The 3021-nt window shown below is 59.6% G+C and overlaps 1 protein-coding gene across 1 annotated transcript; it reads left to right on the plus strand.

Moving 5' to 3' along the window:
• The first annotated feature begins 219 nt into the window (after nucleotides 1-219).
• On the plus strand, nucleotides 220-2394 carry IER5 (immediate early response 5). The gene has a single exon (XM_059146333.1). It carries the CDS (start codon nucleotides 461-463, stop codon nucleotides 1427-1429), a length of 969 nt encoding a protein of 322 aa, XP_059002316.1. The 5' UTR covers nucleotides 220-460; the 3' UTR covers nucleotides 1430-2394.
• Nucleotides 2395-3021: the final 627 nt, after the last annotated feature.

Below are 3021 nucleotides of genomic sequence, written 5' to 3' on the forward strand. Positions count from 1 at the left end.
CCCGTCACCCGCCCGCGGAGCACAAGCCCGGACCCGTCCGGCCAGCGCCGCTCGTCGTCGCCCCCTTTAAGAGCCTGCTCCGCGGGACTAACGTTCGAATGGCCCAGGCGCCCCTCCTCGGCCTCCGATTGGCCGCGCGCGGCGCACGAGGGCGCGCCGGCCTGCCCCGGAACGGTTGGCGGCCCGTCGCGATTGGCGGTCGAGGGGCGTATATAAGGCGCCGGGCGGCCGGGCTGCCCTCAGTTAGCGACCAGACGTGGGACTGAGCTGTTGTTTGTGGTGACTAGGAGGCGGGGGGGGTCGCTGAGCGCGTCACCGGGGTCGTTTCTCTTCAGCCTTCGGGTATCGAGGGTCCAGCCCCGGACCGGACTTGTCGACGCCATCTCGTTTCCTCTCAGCTTCCGAACGTGAGCCGGGGACTCACCTCACCTCGGCGCCGGCCCCGCGAAGGGGAGGCAGGATGGAGTTCAAGCTGGAGGCTCACCGCATCGTCAGCATCTCCCTGGGCAAGATCTACAACTCGCGGGTCCAGCGCGGCGGCATCAAGCTGCACAAGAACCTGCTGGTCTCGCTGGTGCTGCGCAGCGCCCGCCAGGTCTACCTGAGTGACCCGTGCCCGGGCCTCTACCTGGCCGGTCCCGCGGGGAGCCCGGCGGTGTCGCCGCCGCAGCCCGGGGAACCGGCGGCCGGGCCGCCCGCGGGCTGGGGGGAGCCGCCCCCGCCGGCCGCCCGTGCAGCCTGGCCCGACGCCGAGCCGCGGCCAGAGCGCCTCGCTGGCCCCGCCGAGCCCGCGGCTCCGGTGACGGGCGCCGGGGACACTCCTCGGGGCGGAGAGGCGGAGGCGGCGGAAGCTGCCTGGCGCCGCGTGGAGGGACAGCGCGAGGCGGCGGAGGGAGGAGCCGGGGGCCCCGCCGGAGGCTCGGACGGCTTCCCCGAGGGGCCCCGTGGGGCGCGCCGTCCCTGCGGCTGCCCCCGGGGAACGGAGGACCGGCCGGGGCCACTGGGCGCGTGCCCCCGACTTGACTGCTGCTGCGCGCCGCGGCCCGCCGAGGACGAGCCCCCAGCACCGCCAGCCGTCGGTCCCCGGAAGCGCGGCGCGGCGGGCGTGGGTGGCGGCCCCGGGGACTGCCCAGCGCCGGGTTCCAGCCCGAGGAAGAAGCCGCGCCGGAACTCGGAGGAGCAGCCGGGCGGGGCGGCGGCCGCGGCGGAGGAGGAGGAGGAGGAGATGGAGACCGGTAACGTGGCTAACCTCATTAGCATCTTCGGTTCCAGCTTCTCGGGACTCTTGCGGAAAAGCCCCGGGGGCGGCCGGGAGGAAGCCGAGGGAGAGGAGAGCGGTCCGGAAGCCGCCGAGCCCGGGCAGATCTGCTGCGATAAGCCGGTGCTGAGAGACATTAACCCTTGGAGCACAGCCATCGTGGCCTTCTGAGCCCCCGGGACCCCGTCGGGAGGAGGTTGAGCAGCGGGGTGGCCTCGACGTGAGGCTTGGAGGACGGCCTAGGGACCGGAGGCGCTGAGCGCGGGGCGGAGACCGCGGGTGCTGCGGGGCAGCACGGACTGCCCTTGGGCTCGGCCCCGCGGCGCCAAGCCTGCCTGCGGTCTCCCCTGGAGACTTGGGCGTGTGAGGCTTGTCGCCGGCGGACGATCGTTCACTTTTGTGTAGTGTTATGTCTGTGTACGTCTGTTCGTCTCGTTAAGACTATTTCGTCCTTCTGGAATGCATCACCCCTTTCCCAGGGCTTAGGAGATTGGGGGCAGACAGGGACTTTCCTCTGCCGCCAGCACCGAGAAGGAAGCGGCTGAGAGCGCCGGCGCTGGGGAGTTCCCCTTTCGTACTCGGGGGAGGAAGGGACTTTACACACACCCCTCACATGAAAGCTAGCACCGCACCGGTGCCAGGAGTGGCATTTCCTTACAGGATTTCCTAAAACTAGAGGGATTTAGTCTGGGGTAGAGACTTGGATTCTTTCTCTCCCCCCACCCTCCCATCTCACTGAAAAACGTTTATACCCTGTGATTACTCGGGGAAAAGGGAATCTGAGCGGCCCTTGTCTTCCCCACAGGGAAAAAAAAAAGCTTGATGAACTTCACAGAAGAGTTCAAGCTTGGAAATATGGAGTTTATAGAGAATAGATATATTTTTAAAAGCTCTAGATCAGAACTACTACACAATGCTTTTAAAAAGTGTTTAATGAGACAAAAGTTTACAGACAGAAGCCCTAAGTGGAAAGACGTTATGGTTTTGTAGATACGGTGACTCCAGTCTTTGTTGTATAAAGGTTGGGGGAGCTGACAAGGTTTTTGTACAGTATTTTCTCCTTCGTTGTATTGATTTTTGTATAAAAATGTAACTCTACGTGTTTAACACGTATTAAATATTTTGAAGCAACTTAATTGCCTCCTTGTCTGTAATCACCTGTCTGGGTTGGGAGAGAAGTGGGAGGAGGGGAACTATGCTTCGGCCTGGAAAAGTGTAGTTCTCAGTATCAGTCATGCACAGACTGGGGACATTGTTTGCTGACTTCACTAAAGACCAAGAGAGACCCCTTTACGGTTTCTCCCCTGGATGGGAGAATAGCTATTAGATACTAGTATCAGTGGCCGGCCAGTTTTTTGAAACCTGTCACTGCAACTGCTTTTTTAAAATGTCAGTTTAGCCCAATTTGATTTTGTACAGGCCAATCTAATGGTGTCTGTTATTAAATAACTTTAGTGCCAACTTCTGAAGCCCTTCCTATATGCAAAAATGTTTTCATAACAACTACCTTTTAGTATCCTGTTTAAACTATATAACGGGTTATCTTTCAGTTTTGTTACTGAAATAAACTAACACATGAAGGAAGCTGATGAGGCTGACTTACCTACTTGGTCAGATCCACCCTGCAGTCCAGTGGATGTCAGGATGGAATTTTCAATGTTTTTTTTTTCTTTTATTGTTTTATCTGTAGAAAGTAAATGCATCAGTGAAAGGAAATTGCTTGTGTCGAATTAGATAAGGAAGGAGGGCTAGGCAAATTCAAC

The sequence above is a fragment of the Mustela lutreola genome, chromosome 14, assembly GCF_030435805.1.
Source record: "Mustela lutreola isolate mMusLut2 chromosome 14, mMusLut2.pri, whole genome shotgun sequence".
Lineage (NCBI taxonomy): Eukaryota > Metazoa > Chordata > Mammalia > Carnivora > Mustelidae > Mustela > Mustela lutreola.

Bases quoted from the DNA above. Each gene is read 5' to 3' on its own strand.
- IER5 (XM_059146333.1), top strand. From the start codon at position 461: ATGGAGTTCAAGCTGGAGGCTCACCGCATCGTCAGCATCTCCCTGGGC.